The 22,034-nt window shown below is 39.4% G+C and overlaps 2 protein-coding genes across 4 annotated transcripts; one reads left to right on the top strand and one right to left on the bottom strand.

Moving 5' to 3' along the window:
* The first annotated feature begins 4,041 nt into the window (after positions 1–4,041).
* On the top strand, positions 4,042–11,202 carry cabz01076234.2. The gene is made up of 10 exons (XM_053619257.1): positions 4,042–4,569; positions 4,745–4,801; positions 5,534–5,893; positions 6,004–6,300; positions 6,542–6,637; positions 6,744–6,764; positions 6,857–6,871; positions 7,019–7,042; positions 8,133–8,165; positions 8,548–11,202. The coding sequence occupies exons 1-10, from the start codon at positions 4,563–4,565 to the stop codon at positions 9,156–9,158; spliced, it is 1,521 nt and encodes a 506-aa protein (XP_053475232.1). The 5' UTR covers positions 4,042–4,562; the 3' UTR covers positions 9,159–11,202.
* A 76-nt stretch (positions 11,203–11,278) lies between these two features.
* On the bottom strand, positions 11,279–21,199 carry LOC128604258 (apoptotic chromatin condensation inducer in the nucleus). 3 transcript variants are annotated; one of them, XM_053619255.1, is made up of 9 exons: positions 20,554–21,199; positions 19,616–19,722; positions 18,616–18,700; positions 18,308–18,506; positions 18,144–18,212; positions 16,866–17,833; positions 15,707–16,479; positions 15,403–15,603; positions 11,279–14,850 (listed from the first exon to the last, which is right to left on the bottom strand). In XM_053619255.1, the coding sequence occupies exons 1-9, from the start codon at positions 20,673–20,675 to the stop codon at positions 14,597–14,599; spliced, it is 2,778 nt and encodes a 925-aa protein (XP_053475230.1). In that variant the 5' UTR covers positions 20,676–21,199; the 3' UTR covers positions 11,279–14,596. The 3 variants fall into 3 exon arrangements, with proteins under 3 accessions (XP_053475230.1, XP_053475229.1, XP_053475231.1); XM_053619254.1 differs by having other exon boundaries at positions 11,279–14,789; positions 20,554–21,039; XM_053619256.1 differs by having other exon boundaries at positions 11,279–14,768; positions 20,554–21,039.
* Between the last annotated feature and the right edge of the window lie 835 nt (positions 21,200–22,034).

Genomic DNA, 22,034 nt, shown 5'->3' with positions numbered 1-22,034 from the left:
GTCAGCATTGATATCCATTGCACTCAGCATGAGCCAAGGAATCTAGCGACACCTGCCATTGAAATTTTGGGCACACATTTAAAAGCTTAGGGGGCATAAACATACTTTGAAATTTGGCCAGTTTTTGGTCTGTTGGTGGTGCTAGAGCTTTGGGAGCTTGGGGCTCAAATGTGGTGTATTTGTAGCTGAATGTGTCCTAAAGCTGTGTGGCAAATTTCACATTTTTTTACCATACAGTTCTATAGAAAGCCATAGACAACCTAGCTAGAATAATAATAATAATAATAATAATAAGCAGAATCCAAAAAATCAAAAACAATAGGTGCCTTGCCCCCTAAAATGGTAGAATAAAAATATGTTGTCTACGCAACTTTGGTGCTTGGCCCCCTAATAATAAGCTCAATCTGCAATCACCAGGGTCCTGTCATGTATATGCCAAAATTGGTGTCGAACTACAGCTCCCAGAATACAGCACGGCCTACAAACATGGCCGCCAAAGACTACAACACACCGCCATCACAAACACTCTCCCGTTAACGTTCAGCCAATTAGTGATTGCACACACCTGGTCTCAATAACAACCACAGCATATAAGGACTCACAGTTCCCATTTATCTTTTCCAAATATGTGTTCTGTGTTGCTTTTTATCAGTTGTTACCAAGATTTTTATTTTTTTTTTAATTTTTTTTTTAACTTCCCAAGCGTGGTGTTTGACATTGTTTCTAGGTTTCTCTACTTGCTCATGCCTAGCCTATTTTGAGCCTGACCTTGAATCTTATTCCTGTTTTGATTGCTTGGATTTTTAAAAATCTGTGAATCTCACCTTCATACCTGACCGGTCCAAGCACTTCTCAATCCCCTTCTCCTTGTATATCTTGTCATATCACCCCTTAGTTATTTTTGTCCATCAGATTTTAAAGACAAGTTAATTAAGATGGATAATAAATAAAGCTTCAAAGTTCATGCTAATACTACTGTCAACAGTATCATGCTCATCATATCATAGATCACTAACTAGTTGAGCTAAGTCTCTGTTGCAGGTGTGGGGAAAAATATACAAAGAAACTACTTAGGTTAAAGACGGGAAATTGTGTCAAAATCTTACTCTTCTTTTTTAAAAAAAAAAAAAAAAAAAAAGGTTATGGAGCCAAAAGTTTACTTGAATGAAAATCAACTCTTACCATTGCAAGAGAATTTAATAATAATAATGCAGATGTTTCTGTCTTAAACAAGTGGTTGTCACAGGCAAAATGTGATGTAAAATATATGTTGAATTAAGTTGAATTAAGTAAGAGTAAAAGTGTTCATTTTCAATAATGCTTAGGTAAAGTTCGACTCTTTCAATTGCAATGCATTCAGGATCTTTGTCTTACACGTGCTGTCCACTTCTTCTACGTTGGATTTCTAATTAATATGATATTGATTCGCACTGGAAAATGCTGAATGTGAAAAGAATCTCTTGATTTTATGTTGGTTTTTTTAGCTAACGGTGACCTGAAACTTAATTAAGCTGCGTGACAACAATGTCTCCCTCTAAGGTCAGCACGGCACACAACCGCGAAATTCTCACAGGAATAAAAAAAATACTACATCAACTAACAAGTTAGGTCTAGAAAACATATCACTTATATTTCAATAGAACTGAAAAATGTTGAGTGTTTCACTGTGGAGTTTTCCTCCAATATACATCGTGTCTATATTTGTTATGCAGCTGCATATATTCAAATAAAGTCACAACATTTTCAGTTCCTATTTCCTCACTGATACATAATATTATATGTACCCACAGACACCTACTCTTTTGCTGACTTAAAAGTGAAATAGTCAATATTTTGCATTTTAAAAATGTGAAAAAAATTATGAATAAAAGACAAAAAATAATATTTTAAGCCCTTATATTAGAACAAGTGTATTATGTAGCTGAAAAAAAAAGTTTGGAAAACTGCCTTCTGCCTGGAATGTTTGATTGTATTTAGATTGGTCTTTTTGTAGACACACCCCCAGTGCCCCCTCACAGTCTCATAAATCTATATGAAGAAAAGTGGCATGTTTATAGAGTTGTAACTTTGCTTTCAATCAGCTGAATGTCCGAGTCCTTGATAACAGTAACTTTAGTTAGCATGCTAACTCCAGTTGAACCACACCAGTGATGTGTTGTTCATGAATGATTCGGTCATTTTGAACCTTTTGAAGGTTTTCTGTTGGCTGCCCCGACCAAATGGCAAAGGAAACGCGCATTCACAAAAAGCTTGCCCCAGAAATGCTGTGCTAGTACCACGGAGGTACTGTGGAGAGTGTTACGGCTCAAAACTAACCTTTTTAACGAGTTTTATCTGTAGAATGTTATATTCTAGAAGTGAAAGGCAAATGTCATGACTGTCTAGTTATATTTTGAAAATGGGGTAACAGAACCTATGTATGTTTATTAACACAACCACCTACTGTTATTTATATCAATAAATAATATGTTTGTGAGAATTTTCATTTTGAATATTGTAGACTTTTGGAAGAAATTTGTGCTCACTCACATAACTGTGATTTTCTCGGCTGGATATGTGACTCAAAAGGCACAATACCTGGACATATTGATCATATTTCTCTTTTTCCCCCTTAGTACAGTATAGTACAGTGTAGAAATGCAATTGCATGATTTGTCCACTTCAGTTCAGCTGTTGGTGTAATTATTAATTGTCCTTTCTGGGATTTAATTGTATAGGGTATTCGAGACTGTTCCTATTTGAAAACTTGAAGGTTATCGATATTCACATTCGGTATAAATTGTGTGTCAGACTGTATGTCTCCATCCATCCATCTTCTATACCGCTTATCCTTTCTTCATGGTCAGGGGGAAACCTGGAACCTACCCCAGGGAGCATCAGGCACAAGGAGGGGTACACCCTGGACAGGGTAGTCTGTAGGTCTGTGCTCTTCTTATCTATTGTAACTTTTGTAAAGGGACCAGTCCAGTTTCTCTCCAGCTTCCCACCCTTTTTTTGTTGGCTTCAAATATTTCTCCTAAGAACCTGGTCCTGTACATGAAACCATGTCTGTTTCACAAATTTGGCCATCTTGTATTTGCTTTGAGCTGCTGCTATATTTTCACGCACAAGAGCGAAAATGGAGTCCTGCCTTTTAATGACCTCTGACACCACCTCCTGGCCAAGAACATTCATTGAAACATTGTGGGGAAACAAGTCAGCAGTATGAATTTGACACTTGTGAATTTCCTTAATTATTGAACACAGTGGGAACAGTATATGACAGTAACATTCTCAGCTGTCAGGATGTGTTCCCTCTGCTATAACTGAGGTAATTTTAAGACAAAACTGAGAGTTCGATAAAACACCGGTCCGAGTCTTCCAAGATACAAGATTCAAAGATACAAGTCAGTAAAACGACTTTCCCCGATCTTCCCATCACTAAACCACACTGTAAGTGTTGGAGAAGGAGCTTTATGTAAGTGGGTGGAAATGGGGGTGGGGCCAATTAGTTAAAAAAAAAAATCATTCAAATCTTATTCAGCTCCACCAATTTAACTGTTGGAGATTCAATTCAATTCAATTTTATTTGTATAGCGCTTTTAACAATGGACATTGTCTCAAAGCAGCTTTACAGAAATATATAAACACAGAATACGGATTTTATGTGTGTGAATTTATCCCTATTGAGCGAGCCGGTAGTGATGGTGGAAAGGAAAAACTCCCTAAGATGATATGAGGAAGAAACCTTGAGAGGAACCCGACTCAGAAGGGAACCCGTGCTCATCTGGGTAACAACGGATAGTGTGAAAGTAAAAGAAAGTTCATTATTGTTTTTATATGAAGTCTGTTTTGTTGAACTAATCCACTGTTTACTAAAGGAGACCTGAGTGCAAGTTTGTATGTGGTAAGTGCAGTCCTAATGCCATCGCAGTAACCGTAGTCCCAGCACCACAGCGCAAACGTTCATGTGGAATTGAGGTTCGAAACCATTTCCATGGTACTTCAAGCGGTACCGTCCTCAGCAATCTCCAAGCTTCACCACTTGGGGTCGTCCTCAGTGGCAGAATGTACTGTAGACTCCAGCTGAGGTAGGGCTTCAGGATGGATCAGGCAGGTCCGGAGAGCAGAAAGAGTCAGGATCACTGGCATCTCCATAATATCACGTGTAGCTCAACAGAAGGACAGAAGGAGAGGGAGGTAAAGAGAAAGAGAGATTGTTAGGTATGCTTACTATCCAGTAATGGATAAGACCGTGTACTTTCTCGACCCCTAACAAATCTCACCTAATGCATATTTAAACCTTAAAAAGACTTCTAGAAAGAACACATCTTTATGTATATGCGGTCTATACTAGTGTTTGCCTTCATTTGTAAGAGGACAAAAACATTGGGGGGGAAAAATAACCACGCCTCTGTGATCAGTTTCGAAAGTGAAAGCAACACCAGCTTCACTTCCTGATCTCAGCTCGAAAATTAAATCCGTCTTTTTGGCGGTTAAAGCTACTTGTTTATAAACAAAAACAGCTTAAATTCAGGATTTTAATAGGCTGCACGAGCTGATCCGAGGACAGTGTGGACAAAATGAAGGGTAAGCTTGCGCACACGGCGCATGTCCATGAATTACTAAATGATCGATGCGGATTTTATGGGAAAACAGACTGAAGAACAAAAACATGGTTGAATGCATTTTTTAAAGATGTGTTTTACGCTTCTTTTTTTTTTTTTTTGAAAAAAACAAATGGTTTTTATGGTTATTATTTCAGAAACGCTCGTGTGTTTCACCGTCATGTTTTTCAGCTCGCGGCTCATAATGGCTTCTGGTAAGAATATTTTATGACAATCTTCCTCCTCCACGCAAAATAGTGCTGGGCTAATAATGCACGAATAATCTGGATCGGTTTGGATCTAGGATGCATTCTGTGGGCTGCCATTTCTCTCTCTCGCGCGCGCGCGCGCGCTCTCTCTGTCTCTCTCGCTCGCGTGCTCGACAGCCATAGTGGATGATTCCAGAAAATTCCAGCATGCTAAATCACTAAACTAGGGGCCATGACCTTTGCTACTAAATTTAATAAGCTAACTTTTTATTTTACACCATTTCTCTTTCCAAAAGAACACAATTAGTTTGGTCATTCTTTATAATAAAAATTAACCCATTGCAGTACTAACTGCACTGCTTTATTATGTACTAAATCTTATATTTTATGTACATTGAAATTAAATATACTTTCCCCATCTGCCTTCATTGTACTATTATAATTGACTTTTTATTTGATTTCTGAGACTGATTTTGAATAAATGTAATAATTTTTGAGCTAGATGTGACTCAGTCATGGCCCCATGTGTACCTTTTTCTCAAGGCCTCTCGATTATGTAAAATAATACTCGTCTGTCGCGGATGGAAACACCGAATTTAATTTAAACCATAGGTAGGGCAAACCAGTGTAAGATCAAATATTTAAAAGGTCACTGGTGAGGATTATGGTTTCCTTTGATCTAATAGTTCATCCACAATGTTTAAGCAGGATTTAAAGCCTCTTTATTCCTTCTCTTAGATGTGATCACCGTAAACTGTTCTGAGACAGTAATCATGGGGCAATATGGTTCCTCTGTGGTTCTCCCATGTTGGCTCACCCCTGAGATGAATGCAGAAACTTTGGAGATTCGTTGGTACCGCCCAGGGCAGTTCAAAAGTCCACTACTGTTGTACCAGAATTCTAAAATCATTACAGACTACAATACGTACAACAATCGGAGCTCACTGACTCTGAGAAACCCTCAGTCTACCGGGCTGAAACAGGGAGACATCTCCTTGAGGTTGGACAACCTTTGCTTGTCAGATATAGGGATTTTTCACTGTTACGTGACTGGAGACAAATCATATCATGAAAAAACTGTGCAACTCAATTTAACAGGTGAGTAGATGTTTGATGAGGTTTGATTGATGATGGATGGATGAGAATCCCCTCTTTCTCACCCTCCCTCTCATTACCTCTCTCTCTGTCTTCTATGTTCCCTGTATCAGCTCTTGGCTCACCCCCTTTCCTTTCTCTGAAGAACCATCATGACTCTGTGAACCTCAGCTGTTCTTCCTGTGGCTGGTTTCCAAAACCGAGTCTTCTGTGGAAATTTACTAATGAAAAAGGAGAGGCTCTTTCTGATCCTCAATCCCGCATTTACAGTAGACAAGAGAACGGCCTGTTTTGCATTTACAGCTGGGTCATCCTGTCGTCTTCTGTCTCTAACTCGATCTCCTGTTCTGTCAGTCTGTCAGAAGACAAGAAGAGAAATGTGAGCATGGATTTAGGGGCCCGCCAATCAGGTTTGCTACGAATACATTATAAATATACAGTAGATGTACAGTAGGTGCAGTTTGTAAGTGTACAATTACTGACTTTAAACGGGTTTAAAATGATCTTATTTAACAAAGAAAATGTATGATCATTGATATTATGAAGTTAAAAGATGTAAGGAGACTTTTGCTCATAGCTGCTATAATGGTGTTCTACAGTATTTATCAGAGTTGGAAGGCCTAATCACTTAAACCCCTCTCCTTCTTTCAGTTGACAATAGTGTTGTGTGGAAGATTCTTTTCGCTCTGTTATGTGTATTGGCCCTGATCGGAATTGGCCTCCTCCTCTACAGAAAATATAAACCAGGTTCATTTTCTGTTATTTATATACAGTTTTGTATATATTTCATGCAGTACACTATGGTGCTTTTATTCTGTCTTTTTCTTTACGTAATTGTGTATCTGTGTTGCAGGATACAAGCCAGTTAGCACTGGTAAGGTTTCACCTCATTGAACTTTTCTTCATTTTAGTACCTGATTTGTATTTATCTAGTGACTAAAACTCTATTGTGCTGCACACTTTCAGGTGAGCAACCAAATGGTATGTGCATGTTGTATTTCTAAAACCCCATTAATGGTCTAGAGAAAATGATGTGATGTGTTTTTGGTAGTTATTTATATATTCCCATTTACTGTGTTCCTGCAATTCATTCATTATTGATGGGTTTTTTTTTGTTTTTTTTTAAAGAAATCACGGTGGACTTGAGAAAGGGTATGATTACTTTTCTTCAAGTACAAGGGAATGGTGGAATGCTGTTTGTAATATACTCTCTAGAATCTATGTATACTATGCTGAACTTTGTGTACAGTAAGGAATAAAACACTTGGGCACATGCTTTTATACTAAAATAATTAAAACAGGGAGGTGTGATGTGGCCCAGCAAGTATCGAAGTCAATTTTGCTACAACAGCACGTCTGGTTATATTCCTCTTATACCAAAGAAATTTGGCGAGGATTACATTTTTATAAATTAAAGAATGACACGTTATACTTTTTTACATTCTTTTTTTATTATGTTTAATATTTTGGAACATCCATGAAACAAGTTACTTCCTGTTATTACTTGACGGACACAAATGCTGATGCCGGAGACTCCTTTCAAAAATAATAAAATAATTTTAAATGATTTTGTATATGTCATTTCTATAGAAATGTTAACATTTAGTATGAGAATGAGTATATAACATGAAGTACCTAGTTCTACAGTTCTATATTTTTATCTATTGTGGCCAAATAGCAATTATGTGATCCTCACCAACTTTATAAATAACTTCAGATCATTAAAAAAAACAAACAAAAAAACATGAATGATGATTTGAGCTTGTTTTACAGCCACAGGACCTGGGAAACTTGGAGTATTTGAAACAACAATGAGACACTGAATTCTTGAGTCAAATGTGAGGCCATATGTCCAGCAGCTTAAGCATGGCTGAATTTGGGTCATGCAACAGGTCAATGATCCCAAGAATCTGATTGGATAAAGAAGAAAAAAATCAAGGTGTTGGACTGGTCAAGTCCAGACCTGAACCCCATTGAGATAATATGGTAGGATCTTAAGAGAACTGTGCAGAAATTAATGCCTTCAAACGTGAATGAAAATTTTCCCACCTTGTTTTGAATTGTTTGTTCACTTTTTGGAAAAACGACGACATATTGAAATCTGTTGTGCTTTTTTGTTGTCACCTGAGGTTATTTGTATGTTGGTGAGGACCGCACAATTGTTACGTAGGCCCTGAAAACTAACAACATTTACAGTGTTCCCACCAGATAATCCTTTTTTCATTCAACATTTCATTTTTAGATACAAGCTTGGAGGACTTGAGGAAATCAGCAGGTATGTCGCCCTGTTCAAAATATCAGCATACATGGATGCTTTTTTACATTGGGGATGCTGGGATTTTAAGAAGCAGAAGTCTGTGCTGTGACTTCACGCCCATATGATAGTCAGTAGATATAAAAACTCACTAAAAACTCAAAGTATTCAAGTTGAAAGTATCGTTATTTCTTATTTGTTTATATTGTATTATAATATACTCTCTTATTATATATAGTGTATTATTTTAGTAGTTGCATTTAAAGGAATTCTGAAAAAGTCACCCTGAGCATACTCACATCCCACTGCCTTGTCAGCATGTTTGTATTAATGTTACTATCAACGTTTTTGAAAATGCTAAAGTGTAACTGTTTCAAATTAATACATTTTTCTCACTTCACAGTGACCTTCACGTTAGATGAGGAGAACTGTAATAAAGACTACCTAAGATTTAACCCTCAAGGTAATGCTGTGAGAGATGCAGAGGAGGCTGCTAAGTATGAAGGACATGGTTTTCCTTATGAATTATGTGTACGTGGAAGAGATGTATTCCGCTCCGGTCGTTCATATTGGGAAGTTGGATTAAAAATAACAAATGTCCCACCCAAAAAGTCATGGCTGATTGGAGTCGCCAAAGATTCAAATCGCACAAGTGACAAAAAGAGTGATTTTACGCCTTCAAATGGTTTTTGGTTTCTGTGCTCGGACCCAGTAAAAGGCCTCTGTGTTAACACTGAACCAGAAATCTCATTTCTGGAAAACACAACACCGGAGTGCATTGGAGTTTTGCTAGATTTTGACAGTAGCAAGCTTTCATTTTACAATGTGCATCCTAATGACTGTGCACATCTCTTTACAATGTTTATCGATTTCCAAGGGGGCATTGTGCCTCTGTTTAATCCAGGAATAGGCGAAATAGCTCCACTTAAAATAATTGACCTACAGGACAAAATTCAAAATGAGCCTGGAGGGAGTGCCAGTGCTCAACTCAGCAGTGCAAATCAACATGTATAAATTGGGCATAACACTAATAAAAGAATGATTGGGCCTTATTTCTCAAGCTGGATATAAATAGGTCAACAGGATCATTTACACAAGAATTGCGGTTTTGTGAAAATCCAGTTAGTTTGGAAAAACTTTTTCAGAGTTCCTGACTGTAATGAACAGTTTGTGAAAATGAGTCATTTGATATCGATCATCCCAAAATATATCCGTAACTTAACGACAAATGTAGTGAGTTTTATGGAGTTTTGTCTCACTAAGTATGAATCAGCTGTCCCATGAAATGTGGCTGGTAATTTCGAGCTGATTGGCAATTATCAACAATGCACATGAGTACAAAGACGATCAGCATTAACGAAAGTTTTGTAAATTTTCAATTCCGTTTGGCCTACAAATAATGTTTACACAACTTTACTGAAAGATCGACTTTCTCTGACTAAAATCTTAAGGGCTGTGCCATTACATTACAAGTAAAGCTTGTTAGATGATTGATCAAATTGATGTCAAAGTAGCTTCTAGAACAATTGTCCCATGAGGCATTGCTTCAATCCTGACTCCATTCCCTTTTCAAATAAAAATGGCTAATGACAGGAAGCATGTTTCTAACCGCACTCCAGTTTTAAACAAGATCCATTTTGTGTAAAACATGTAAAGCAGTGATGTGTTTTGTTTTTTTGTTTTTTTTTAAAATAAATTGTACTTGTAAGATTGGATAGAAGGTCTGTAGGTTTTCAGACACGAGAAAGTCAACAAGACGGATGAGTATTTTGTTTAGTTCCGTTAGATAGTAAAATTCAAGGTCACTTGAGTTCCTCCTTTTCAGTTCTAGGGAAAGGAAGTCTCAAGGGCACATTTTTAATTTTGTACCTCATTCGATGAAACAAAAGGATTCAAACCAGCAGCTTAATCAAACTGGCTCACATATCAAGCCAGAAGGATCCTTTAGCACTGCGAATGGCTTTTGAAGCCCTGCTCCCATCAGTGTTGTTTTTATATTGATCGTGATAAAGACATAATGTTCATTTTAGAACTAATCCTGATTTATTATCTGAAAATTTACAATAAGAGTCTAGTGCATTGAAACAGCACTGCTACATATTAAACTATTGAATAGTTTTGTATTGTATAGACATGCTAAACTTGATTAATGTTGTACTTTTTGTGTGTTTGTGTTGTACTGTTGTAGCATAATGTGTTGAAGGTAATTTAGACCGTAGATACGTATCAGTTGTGGAAATGGGACTCACATACTGATATAAACTGAGGAATTCACTCTTTATAAACATATTTTGAAAGTACCACACATATAATCAGTAATGTAGTGATCATATTTATTGTTTGTTATTTACACTACTCATGAAAAATAAGCTTTAGTTTATATACTGTGTGTGTAAATCACAAAATGTTTATTAATTCGGGCAGCTGTGGTTCAGGTGGTAGAGTGGGTTGTCCACTAATCGTAGGGTCGGCGGTTCGATTCCCGGCCCACATGACTCCACATGCCGAAGTGTCCTTGGGCAAGACACTGAACCCCAAGTTGATCCAGATGGCAAGTAGCGCCTTGCATGGCAGCTCTGCTACCATGTGTTTGTGTGTGTGAATGAGACATGGTGTAAAGCGCTTTGGATAAAAGCGCTATATAAATGTGCCATTTACCATTTAATTGCTCAATGAACTTTGTAGAGACACTATTGCTAGTTTATACATATTTATTCAATTTATGATTATGATTTTACACAGCCATGTGAAGATGCTTTACCCTAAACGTAAGAAAACCACATTATCATTTTTGTCTTCAGTAATTCAGCTTGGCTTAATTTCCATCTTCCACAATTTGATGTCTTAATTGTCCAGTTATCCATTGTAATATGGGCGGCAAAATATACATGTTTATTTGCATCTGCTCTGCATTTCTGTGATGGATTGCTCATCCAAATTTTAGACACACACCTATCTGCTTGTGTTTAAGATTGTAATTTCCTCTGGTCGAAAATACAGCTTGTTAATAAGTATGTAAATAATTATTTGGAAATAAAACACTAATCGTTTTTCTGAAGTTGTCTGTGATTTGTTTGCATGAACTGATCTTAAATACAAATAATTTCATGTCACTTTTTTCCATGAAGACATGGAAATGAGGAGCATATATTTTCCCTGCATATTATAAGTTAACTTGGCAAATAGTTCCACATCATACCACAGTGCTGTTGAATGCTTGATTAATAAAAAATTGTAATCAAAAGCAAATAGCTGTGGTATAAGGGAAATAAAATACATGCATGTACAGTAGGTATGTAGCATGTTAATGAATTTCCTAAGAGTATGGCCTGTTGTTTATTCCTTACTTAAAGATAAATAAATGCATTACCAATTGGCATCAAATATACCTTGAGTGACTGACTACGTTTATTACTAATCGTATAAATTATTATTATTAATTAAGGTATATATTTTGGCAAACTTCGAATTTAAGCGGCTATATTCTTTGAACAACCTTTTGCTGGTTAACACCCCCTAGTGGTAGACAAACTCACTACAGTTTCAAATGTTCCATTCTATCTTCTAATGCACAACAAGCTGGAATTAAAACACAACACAAGCTACAAAATGCAAATAAAGGTGTTATTTCTTGCAGTGACATACATTAATCTGCGTCTCTAAACAGCGTTTCCTCTAAAATCTTTACAATGCCATTTAAGAAAACACAACAAAAAAAAAAAAAATCCAAAATGTAGCACTTTTATATAAGTCGATATTTACAGAATGTACACCTTCACAAGGCTAGCTAGCACGCTAATACGAATTCATTGTATATACTATAAAATCAACATACAGTCAATGGTCTGGGGATGGAAGATTAAAAAAAAAAAAATTACAAAAAAAAAAATGTCTTTAAATCCTAATGGATAAAATAAGGTTCAAGTATGTGTGTGTGTGTGTTTTGTGGGACAGAAAAAAAAATCAGACAGAGGAGGAACAGTGTAAAAGGAGGAACGTGATCACACTGGGATTTTAGCTTATATAAAATACTGCTGAAATATAATCATAAAAACGAAGAGTATAAAATTCAGATTGCTGTAAAATCATTGTTGGATGAAATGAATCAATTCTACAAGGATTAAACCTCTTCTTATTCAACAGCAGAGACAAGATTAAGACCAGGCTTAATAGATGTTTGAAGAAAAAAAGTATGTAAAAAGGATAGAACATGAAATCCTTGGCTAGCTTAATTTATAAAATGTTGTGCATGTTTATACACATTTGCATCTACACTGACTCTGAGGTGGGAAATTAACAGTTTCAGTTGAGGTCTAATTGAGTGATAATCAGTTCCAGTCCCCGATGGTGTGTTTAAATCTCTTCCATTTAAATTAAAATATCATTAAAAATCTTTCTAATGGAGGTTACAATCAGGGTCCCCCCTTCATCTGGGAAATAGAATATTTAATACATGGTTTTTCCAAGCAGTAAACAGTGGGGTTGTCATTGCAGTACCCAAAAATAAATCTCTAGCTAGCTTGGTAGTTAGCAATGATCACTTTAGATAATAATAATACACAATAGGTTATTAAATATATCCAGTCGGATAGCTACCATGCAAAATAAAATATAGTAGCTGGTTAGTGGTACACTGAGGGGTCATCCTTGGAAAAGCTAAAACAGTGGCTATATAAAAAGCTAACAAGATACTTATCACTTTGAGAAATATAGTAATACATCAAATAAATAGTACATTGGATTGCTAGCATTAGACTGAGGGGTTGTTATTGGGGTAGCTAAAAATAAATAGCCTGCTAGGTTGTTAACTAGCTGCAGTCATTGCTAAATAAATACATAAGACCTTAAACATACTAGCCAGCTAGTTTTATACCATGGGGTAGTTGTCAGTTGGTGAAGCTAAAAATAAAAAGCTAGCTACATTTTTTTTCTGTACACTATGTGGTCATCCTTGGAACAGCTAAAATACACTGAGGGGCTGTTCTTGAGTAGTGTAAAGAAAAAAAAAAGTTGTTAAAGCTAAGTTGTTAGTTTTAGCCAAGATAACCCTATTAAATAAAGTAATACATAAGACGTTCTTAAATATAGACAGCTGGTTAGCATTAATCAAGGGTTAGCCAACCATGGCGTAGCTACAAATAGAAAGATAGACAAGTTTGTAGCTTTTTCTCTTTTATTGTCAAATAAATATAGTGACCGGCTAGTGGTACACTGCGGGATTATCCTTCAAGTAGCTAAAATAAATAGCTAGCTACTATCGCTCTTATTTTATTCAACATATTACTTTACTTCGTACCTGAAATAAAATAAAATAAAAGCTTGCTAGGTTGTTAGTTTGCTACTATCACTAATTGTATTCTACGTAATACTTTATTTCATAGATACCGAAGATGATTAGCTTTACACTACAGGGTCTTCCTTGGAATAGTTACAAATGCATATAGCTAGCCTGCTGGGTAGTTAGCTACTTTCACACTATAAGTATTAAACGAGCTGGTGTTTTACTGGGAAGCCATTACTAAACACAATAGATGGATAACACTAACTTGTAACAGAATTTTCCAATGTTGTCATCACTTGGTAGTGGATAACTGCACTGGTACGCGACCTCAATGGGACTGGAACCAAGAACCACCTTCATAACCACAATTAAATGTTAGCATAGTAGACTTACTGTGAAAGTTCCTCTGGAACATGGAGATAATATGGTCCCAAAATAAATGCTTGCCAATGACGGGTACAGAAATTTCAGAAATCTTTATATAGAAGTCTATAACAATCAGTCCAACAGCGAGACTTCACTGGACAAATAGGATTAGCATCGTTGTATTAAAGAAAAAGGACAAAAGAGTTCATAGAGGGATAATCTTTTAACATCTTTTGCTGCGGTCCATGTGTGATGTATTTCGAGCTGCTCTGTCAGGTGTGCGAGAGATTTCGGGCATGAAGCAGTGCTTTCACACACACACACACACACACGCCACAGTCCCAATGTCAGTGACAAGGATAAGAGGTCAGTTCATAGGTTTATATTGATTATAACACTTTGTGTGTGTGTTTGAGGGGAAAAGCTGAAATGTATAAGGACACGTGTGTGTGTGTGTGTGTGTGTGTGTGTGTATCCGGTCGCTTTGTTCAACATTCCAGACTGAGTGTGTGAGCCTCTATCTGTGTGTGTAGTCAATGGACACACTCATATACAACCACTCAATGTACAAGGATGCATAAGTATGTGTGTGTCAACGGAAACACTGATGCACAGCAATGCAAAAATGTGTGAATGGTCACTTATTCAACCCATGATTTCAGGACTGAATGTGCAAGTAAGAGTCTCTCCCTCAGTATTTGTGTGTGTGTGTGTGTGTGTGTGTGTGTGTGTGTTGAGCTAAGAGACAGCCGCTCCTCCGCGTCCCTGTTTCTTCAGTAGTTGAATCCGGTTGTGGCAGTAGAATTTAATGGCTCTCCAGTCGCGCTGGTTGCTCACCAGTAGGGGGCAGTGCTGCAGACATCGCTCGCAATCTGCCTTCGCAGGGACGCGCAGCTCCACGATGTTTCGCTTCAGGTGCGTTTCCACGGCGACCCGCTCCGCTTCCGACCACGGCCTCTTCAGCACACCGCGCTTGCCTGAAACGTGGGGTAAACGTTCTGCCCAAATGCCATAGGACGTTCGTTTTAAAATCGTATCTTTGAACGTACTGTTGAGAAGCTGAAATTCAGTTTTCAGGTCACAATCACAGTCTTCGCCTCAAGCTTACTGTAACATTTTGTCATTCACAATTGCTTGCTACCTTACTGGCTTAGCTTATATTGCCAAGCGGGTATTCTTCGTACGTGCGTGACGCTGAGCTGCAAGTTTAACTTTAGTTCATACCTGAAATTTGTTCACATTTACTGTTTCATCCTATTCTAAACGTCATATACGCTTTCTCATTAAACATGTACAGAGACATTACAAAAAGAAAGCCAGCATGCAAGTAAGTAGCAGAGATTGCTGGTGTACGTAGCTAGGGCAGCGTTCCGGCGAAGCTAGTACGAAGTCTAGCATGTTACATGTAAATCAAACACACCGTTTAGTCACTACACAAACTAAAGAGGAACTTGTCACTTGCTAGTGTGAACGAGGGATTAGACACAAACACAAGCACGCTTTTCTGTCAGAGCAGACAATGTAATTAATCATTGTAATGTAATATAATTGTAAGTAAATCGACTTGACTTTGCAGATGCTCTGGAATACGCAACTGCAAGCCGCTCTTACCTGATTTTATTTGTGCGCGCCGCCTCTTGTGAGAACCTGAGGGGGAGGGCGTAGTGGGCGAGGGGACGGGACTGGCGTTGTTTTTAGGTGGCCCTCGGCCGTTCACCCCTGCTGTCTTTCCCACCTCTACTCTCTCGTGACTCTTCTCTCCCTCACCATCCGACTCCTCCGAGAAAGAATCTGCTGAATTCCCAGACATTACTGAAAGAGAACGACATTAAAAAACAAAACAGAACCCAAGTGATTTTTGTGATCGGATGCATTAACGGTGCACATATTCTGTTCCCCTTTTCATGACTCTCACCGTCCAGTTCGAGGCAGATGTGTTTGAGGCTCATCCCTCTGAACAACACTCCATCTCTCTCACCGTACAGCACGACACGACCCACTCTGCCCATCAGCGCTGGGTCCTGGCCAATCCGGGCGCAGGTCTGGGTGACATGATACTCGCTGTGCAGGAAGTGCTCGAGCCTCTCCTTCTCTCCTTCGTCCATCAGCAGGAGCTGGGTGAGGATGGCGACTTGCCTTCGGGTGCGCGGCGACGTCAGTGCGGCAGGGTTTTTAGCCCCGCTGGCACGCGCTAATCCACGCAGGAGGTCCGTGCCACGCAGAGGAGTGGCGGGAGAATGGTACGGCCGAGAAAACACATAAGGGCTTTCGGGATCGACGTTCACGTCCGTGGACGTTTTCAGAAGCAAATCGAGGCAGGATTCAGAGTGCGGTGGAAGGATTAGCTGCTGAACCCGACCGCGCTTTCCTAAAACGCCCACGCGGGGCCTGTGGCACAAAACCTGCCGCTCGAAAGGGGACAAAGACGCTTCGAGAGGGGAGCTGGAGTTAGAGGAAGGAGTGATGCGGCTGCGGTAGTCGCTTATCGTGAGCTTTGCCATCTCACACTCGCGATGGCGGTTATAGAGGATGAGCAGCGCCAGGCTGGAGTGGCACAGCAGGCGCCAGGCCTCTGCCGAGCTGCTCGAACGTGAGAGGGAGAGGAAGGACGAGTGCTGCTGACGTCGGAGATACAAAACCAGCGTGGAGAGAGAGGACAGGAGGGGAGACACATGGGAGCGGTGAGAACTGAGGGAGAGAAAGTTACATTAAGTACATTAAGGCATAGGACGATTGATAGTAGATGCAGAGATATGAAGCTCAGAGGGAAAAAAAAGGAAATGAACAATACTCTTCATTAATCAGTCTCAAAAGTTAGCAACTTTCCATTCATATTCTTCAAATCTGATAATTCGCTGAAAAATTATGTTAAGACCGGAGACAGAGACAATTTTATTAGGCTACAAAGCTAACGATGCCTAAACCATTAATTTTTTAATAGGGGGGCAAGTACAAGGTGCTTGGAACCCTTTTTATTTTTGTTAGACCAAGTCTAAACCAAGTGAGTGTGTTTCTGCAACAGTGGCATGTCTCTGTACAAAAAGTCTTCACAAACACTACTGAATACTGAATACCTTGCACCATTCTTCTCTTCTCCGCTGTCTTCGTCCCTCATTTCGGTCAGATCCAGCTCCTCATCTTCTACCTCCAGCTTTTCCTCCTCTTCATTTCGGCCCGGGGTGGGCGGAGCTTCTTCTTTGGCTCGTTCCATCTCCTCCTGTTTCTTTTGCTTCTCTTCTTTCTCCTTCTTCGGCCGACGCCCCCTTTTGGCTGGAGGACTGGGGGACTTTTTCACGGCTGCTGCCGTAGGCGCTGCGTTCTTTCTGGGTGGGGTGGAGACAGCGGCGGGGCTCTTTTTGGAGGAAGGGCGGCGTGAAGGAGGAGAGAGGGAGAGAGAGAACGACATGGCCGCTGAACCGGAGCCGGACGAGTCGCGAGAGAAGAGGTTGGGGGTGGCTGAGGAGGAGGAGGATGAGGAGGAAGCAGAGGGCTGTGGTGAGTTGAACAAGTGTGAGCCACGTGTGTGCATTGAGGACGGTGTGTGCGACGAACGTGGGCCGTGTGACAGTTCCATGGCATTCCGGATTTCCGGTTGCTGATCGTGGTGCTTTTCAAGATGCCGAGCGAGAGAGCGGAAATGGCGGCCGCAGTGAGGGCAGTGCTGCTTCCTGCTCGCGCTGCGGCTAATGTTTATGTTTATGTTATTGTTTATGTTTGTGGTGGGTGGTGCTAAAGGTGTCTGGAAAGGTGAGGAGGACGGAGGGAAGGAAAGCGGGCTGGGCTGAGCCTTTTTTTTGGCCGCGCTGCTCGTCGTTTTCCGCTTCTTGCGCCTCCGCATCATGCGGCCCCTCAGCTCTTCGAGGTCCTCTTCCTCTTCATCGTCCTCTTCCTCGTCTTCCTCTTCTTCTTCTTCTTCCTCTCGGTCCGAATCACTGGCCTCGGAGCGGGACAGCGGTGAGGATGAAGGAGAGAGAGACCACGAAGGAGTGAGGTAGTCTGAAACCGTGAGAGACATAGGGAGAGACGGAGCTGCCTCCTCTTCCTACAAAGACAGGAATGTTGAAAAATTTCTACACAGCAATGTTAGTTATATGTATATTACAGTTTATATTTATTATTAATAACACACAATTAATTGAGCATGAACAAATTGATGCAGAGGAAGGGCTAGATAAATTTATAAGACAAACAGGTATGAATTACTTATACTTATGAGTTACTTATAATAATTATGTATTACAACACTTCAATAACTTACTATATCTTACATGGAAAATGGATTCATAATTATATCACTATATGGAGAAAGCAGGATATAAGTTGTATGTATGCATGTATGTATGCCTCATCACCTTCTTAATATTGCTGTCTGGATTGAAGGCGCATTCAAATCCGCGTGGTGATACGGAGCGATGGAAAGCCTGGAAAAGTCGTAACACACAACAATTACATATGCAAGATAAAGAAAAAAAAAGGCAAGTTCTATCTTGAAAAATGAATAAATGAGTTTGACTACCAGCGCGTTTTCTCCCCACTCAGCCAAGTTGTAGTCAACCGTGATTTCCTCGCCCTTGGCGATGTCTCTGATCGCTATAACGACCAGTCGTACTTGGCTCCCACAATGCACCTCTCTGATCCTGCAGTTAGGCGGTAGAGGGGGGAAGAGCACAGGGCCTCGAACGCCACTGGCGCCTTCTTCACCTAACTCTGATACGCTGTGAACGTAATCAGCTCAAGTCAGCGTCTCGATTATAGCCTCGAGCTCAATTTCAGCGCTTGATGCGTTTGATCTGAACGGACGAGCTGTAAGGAACGAAAGCTTACCAAAGCTGGGACGGATCGGCGAGATAGTACGGACTGTTGGGAGGGGGAAGCCGATCCTCTGCTTCGTCTGGGTACTGCCCTTCGCCTGTAAAACAAAGGAGCAGACGAGCTGCCATCATTATGTAAGCACTGGTGTTCAAAAATGATTCAATCTGGAATCATTTCAATCAGAATGTTGTTCGTAGCTCTGAGAGTACTGCTGGCTGTAATGTATTTTACAGGTTTACATACTATATGGACAAAAGTTTGTGTAACTGACCATTACAAACCAATCTGTCTTTAAACATCCCATTCCAAAACGATGGGCATTAATATGGACAAATATACATACAGTTACAATCAAATTTATCCAACCCCCCCATTGCAAATCAGGTTTATTGTTAACATTGACAGACCTTCAGCAGTTTCCAATTAACAAACCAAACAAAAGCAATTGAAATAGTTCGACACACCTAATGCTTCAGGTGGTTTCCCCAAATTCAACTGAAAATGCAACTTATAATGATTTCTCTAGTCTCAAAATTATTCAACCCTTCCATGGCAAGAATCTTTAGTACTTAGTAGAGCACGCTTTTGCTGTTATGACCTGCTGCAAAATGAGATGCAGAGCTTCTGGCAGCATTCCTGAGGAATCTTAGCCCATTCCTCATGAGCAATGGCCTCCAGTTCAGTAATATTCTTGGGTTTGCGTGCTGCAACCGCCTCCTTCTAGTTTAGTCAATTTTGACAATAATCCTGCATTGCAATGGGGTGGGGGGAGGGGGGTTGAATAATTTTGTTTGCTGCTGTACCAAATGAAAACAATAAGAAATGGTGTTTATTGAACCTACTTGCACGGACTACTCATTTTTCAACCACTGCTGATAATTAACATTTCTTCTTCTAGTCAAGGATTTGAACTTATGTTGTGGTATTGTGTACAACACAATACCTTGAACATCAAAAGATCCACATCAAAGTTATTCAAAAGAATAATTTGTGTGTGTGTATGTATATATACCTGGGCTGTAACTGTGTTCGGACAAACTTTCCTCTTCATCTTCTGTCACATATGCACGATCACACACCTTCACAGGAGTGCCCTTTCTCTTTCGTCCACACACTCGTCTGCAAGATGACAACCGCGGTGTCAACACTTTCCCTGTCTATCACAATTACCTCACACCAGCTTACGGATCTAAGCATCATATCAAGGCCTATGAAAACACTGTCATGTTTTCTGCATAATGTTATGGTATTATGCATTTCTTACATAGAGATCTTACACAGGATATAAAGCATATCCCAATCCCAGCTCTGCAGTCTCTCATAACACACAGCTCGGTTACTGAGTGTTCATGCAATAACACATTCATTTAAATCTCATTATTACTATATGCAATGCACTGTATACATATACATACAATGTATGTACAGTGCACATATACATGCACATGAATTTAAATTTTGCAGCTCATAAATCATCTCTGATTATGCATTATAAGAATGAATAAGGTGGCTGTGCTTTTTCTTTTTGCAGGAGCATGCTGTGTTGTAATAAACACTGTGAGATGATTTAATTGGGATATAAACACCGTCCATGCAAATCTCCAGCTAGCATAGCTACAGGTAACGATACAGCTAAAATAGCCCATAGAATGTTTTAAAAAAATAAATAAATCATTCATCAATAACATGCCGTGCAGTGTGTCTTAAAACATCTCGAGTGACAAAATCAGGATCTGCAGTCTAAAAATGGTGGATGAGGATTTAAAGAAAGCTGTACTCCTGTTTATTACGCGCTGCTACTGTTAGATGGACAAGAGAAACAAACAAGTTAGCTTAGCAAGCTAGCTAATTGTATTGAAACCCTTTGGCTGGTTAAAGATAGAACGCGGCGATTCTGTAACGTTAACTTAACGCCCCGTTTCCGACACGGAAAACGGATTGTTCACTAACCCCCGGGGTGGCGGAGGCTTGCCACCGTCTCCATCGCTGTCGAGAGTCGGTGGCTCCCGATAGTCGAAAGGCGACCGCACGTTCTCCGCCATTAGGGCTCCGGTAAAGACTCCACTGCGCATGCGTGCTCCGCCATTAGTGCTGGTACAGTAGTACCTAGCCGCTCCGGTAAAGACTTTTGCCGCGCATGCGCACTCTGCAATTAGGACATCTAGTTTGATGTCTAGCGTCTTAAAGATTTCTCCTGTTTGTCCCTCAAAGCTGTGAGAAGTCGGAGCTTAGAATTTTTTTTACGTGTACAACCCTACAACGGAGGGTTTCTCTTGTGCAAGACCCCCTACAGAAAGCTCGAGCCAATTACCACCCAAAGAACCCTTGAGGAACCTTTTTTTGTTGTTGTTCTATTGTAACATCACATGCTGTTCCCTCAGTTGTGTCAGAGCAAATAAAATGTCCATCAGTTGACTGGAATAAAGTTGGTGTGACGTTGGACGTTCGATATTCGCGGACGTGCGGAAATTAAGGGACCGTCTCTAAAGTTACACACGACATTGTTAAACACGTTTCTAACCAGTATCATTTGAAGGGAATGATGTACAGTCACACAACCAACTGGAAAGTGTTCATCTAGGTGTCAGGTATGATGCACACCTTTTAGATTTTTAATATTTATTAAAATAAACTAATAATCACATGTAAATTAGATATGAATTTCACTGCAGAATGGGCCCATACACAAAATATACCATAATTAAAAGCTCAATAGCATTTGAAGGGAATGATGTATAGTCATGAAGCCAACTGTAAAGTGTTCATCTAGGTGTCAGGTATGAAGACACACACATACACACATACACACATGCATACATACATACATACATACATATATATATATATATATATATATATATATATATATATATATATATATATATATATAATTTCATTAATAGGACATCTATTTTTTGAAGAAAACCATTCAATCCAGTATGGGTCATTTTGACCCCCTTCATGCATCCGTGAAGGTTTTTTTTGGTTCATGCATTGTAGGGTTAAATATCAAAAATCTAAAAGGTGTGCATCATACCTGACATCTAGATGAACACTTTCCAGTTGGTTATATGACTGTAAATCATTCCCTTAAAATGCTATTGAGCTTTAAATCATGGTATATTTTGTGTATGAGCCCATGCAGTAATAAAATACATGGCAATATTTATATATGATTTAATAGTTTATTTTGTTAAATATCAAAAATCTAAAAGGTGTGCATCATACCTGACACCTAGATGAACACTTTACAGTTGGTTATATGACTGTAAGTCATGCCCTTCAAATGCTATGGAAGTTAGAAACGTGTTTAACAATGTCGTATGTAACTTTAGAGACGGTCCCTTAATTTCCGCATGTCCGCGAATATCGAACGTCCAACGTCACACCAACTTTATTCAAGTCCTTTTTTGTTGTTCTATTGTAACATC

Source organism: Ictalurus furcatus, chromosome 29 (genome assembly GCF_023375685.1).
Source record: "Ictalurus furcatus strain D&B chromosome 29, Billie_1.0, whole genome shotgun sequence".
Lineage (NCBI taxonomy): Eukaryota > Metazoa > Chordata > Actinopteri > Siluriformes > Ictaluridae > Ictalurus > Ictalurus furcatus.
Note: the sequence above shows the minus strand (reverse complement) of the source record. Positions and strands in the feature narration are given on the sequence as shown.